Below are 2,518 nucleotides of genomic sequence, written 5' to 3'. Positions count from 1 at the left end.
ATACTTGAAAGTCTTCTGTTTCATTAATTATCCATTTTTTTCCTTTGATGGATTACACTCAATTTTGAAGGGTAAGTTATTTTTGGTTTTAAACTCAGATCTTCCCTGCTAAGCCCTTCTCTCTGTTTAATGTGCAAGTTGCTAAATAGTGTATGATCCTGACTGTAGGATCATGCACTGTTAAGCATCTTGCACATGATATTTGAATGATTTATTTCTGTTTGCATAAAGTATTTTCTCTGTAAGTTCTGTAATTTGGCTATAACATTCTTGAGAGTTTTCATTTGAGGATCTCCTTCAGATGGAGATTGGTGAAATCTTTCAGTATCTATTTTTCCATCTGGACCTAGGATATAAGGGAAATTGTCCTTCATAATTTTAAGAAATATGATGTCTAGAATTTGTATTTCATCATGGCTTTCAGGTATTCCAGTAATTCTTAAATTATCTCTTCTCAACCTATTTTTCAGGTCAGTTGTTTTTCTGATCAAATATTGCACATTTTCTTCTATTTTCTTTTCATTCTTTTGACTTTGCTCTAGTCAAGCTAGTAAGTGTCAAGTCTAGACACCTAGTAAGTGTCAAGTATCTGAGGCCAGATTTGAAATCAGGTCCTCCTGAATCCAGGGCTGGTGCTTTATCCACTATGCCACCTACCTGACCCCCTTATCTTGATGTTTCATGGAGTCATTGTTGAATCATTCAGTTGTGCCCAACTATTTGTGAGCCCATATGGAGTTTTCTTGGTAAAGATAGTGGAGTGTTTTGTTTGTTTGTTTGTTTGTTTTTCCTAATTTATTTATTTATTTTATTTTTTAAATTTTTTAATATCTCCAGTGGATTAAGCCAAATGGAGATAACTTGTCCAGGGTCACACAGGTAATAAATGTCAAAGGCCAGTTTTGAACTTGTGTCTTTCTGACTCGACTGAACACTCCATCCACTGTGCTATCTAGTTGCCTAGATGTCACTTACCTGCTTCTAATTTTTAAAGAATTATTATTTTCAAGTGAGCGTTTGCAAATTTTCCATTTGGCTAATTCTAATTTTTAAGGAGCTACTTTCATGAGTGATTTTTTTGTGCCTCTTTTTCCATTTGGCCAATTCTGTTTTTAAAAGTGATATTTTCATAAGTCCTTTTTCTGTCTCTTTTACCAAGCTACTAATTACCTTTTCATAATTTTCTTCCTCTGCTTTTATTTCTTTATAATTTTTCCTCTACTACTCTTATTTGATTTTGGAAATAATTTTTTAAATCTTCCAGGAATTCTTGTTGTGCTTGTATCCAGTACATAATGTTTCTATCTTTGCTTAAAGGTGTTTTGGCTTCATTATCTTCTTCTAAGTTTGTGCATTTATCTTTCCTATTTCCATAATAGATTTTTATGATTGTATTCTTTTTGTTGTTGTTTGCTCATTTTTCTACCCTATTTCCTGATTATAAATTTTATGTTAAAGTTTGGCTCTCTATCCTACATAGAAGGAGGTAGTATAAAGCTTCAAATTTCAGGCTTTTGTTGCAAGGCTATTTTCATAACTTGTTCTGGGAGTTGAAAGTTTTCAGTTGTATGATCTTGGAAGAGGTGTAATAACTACTTTCCTGGTCTATATTATGGTCTTTACCTCACACCATGGTATTACAATTACCATTCCTCAGGGGCCCTGATCCTTTGAACCAGATGGGATATTGCTCCTCAGTGGCCCTGATACCTTGTAACCAAAAGCAGTAATGCTCCTCAGGTCTCTTGTTTCACCTGTTGTTTTTTTTTGTTGTTGTTGTTGTTTGTTTGGTTTTTGGTTTTTTTTGCAAATCAGTTGGCATTTTCATGAGGTGATTTTACAAGTGGGCTTTAGGAGAATCAAGCAATGCTGCCGGCATTAGATGCAATCCTGGGCCATAAGTCAGCACACTCCTTAGCAACAGGTCCTGTGATGGCTGATCTTTTCATCTCGCCTTTATTGTTTACTATAACCCCTGCACTGTCTTAAAAGTATAGGTGAAGACACCATCTTTTCTCTGATATGCCTTCTGTTGCCTTATTACCACTGCTGGATGAACCTTCTTCTGGAGCTCTGGTTTCTCCTTTTTGACTGTGACCATCACCATGACACCCACACCAGCTGTAGGAAGCCTGTTCAATCTTCCCTTAAGTCCCTTCACAGAGATGATGTACAGGTTCTTGGCACCTGTATTATCAGCACAATTGATGACAGCTCCTACTGGGAGACCCAATGAAATTCGGAACTTGGCTCCAGAAGACCCACCACGTCCTCGCTTAGACATCTTGGCTCCCAGAAAAAGTTCCTGTTTTCTCTTGACCAAAAGTGCTCCTCTCCACCCAGGAACTATGAATCAAAATTTGATATAGGGAAAAGGTTTGCCAAACACCATCTAGTCCTGTGTCCATTGCTATCAATGCTTTAGTCTCTTTCTGACCATTTTCTAGGTCTCCTCATCCTATCTTGCTGAAGAACTCCTGAAGTTGCTGCTTATTATGCTAACACTACCTAGTCCCAA

At 36.7% G+C, this 2,518-nt stretch overlaps 1 protein-coding gene across 1 annotated transcript; it reads right to left on the bottom strand.

The window, feature by feature from the left end:
- Positions 1 to 1,859: 1,859 nt before the first annotated feature.
- Positions 1,860 to 2,284, bottom strand: LOC122750443 (60S ribosomal protein L23-like). Its single transcript, XM_043997167.1, is given in 2 exon segments — positions 1,860 to 1,997; positions 2,000 to 2,284. Coding segments are annotated over 2 exon segments (423 nt in total).
- Positions 2,285 to 2,518: the final 234 nt, after the last annotated feature.

This window comes from Dromiciops gliroides, chromosome 3, assembly GCF_019393635.1.
Source record: "Dromiciops gliroides isolate mDroGli1 chromosome 3, mDroGli1.pri, whole genome shotgun sequence".
Taxonomy (NCBI): domain Eukaryota; kingdom Metazoa; phylum Chordata; class Mammalia; order Microbiotheria; family Microbiotheriidae; genus Dromiciops; species Dromiciops gliroides.
The sequence above is the reverse complement of the archived record's forward strand: the minus strand, read 5'-3'. Positions and strand labels throughout refer to the sequence as shown.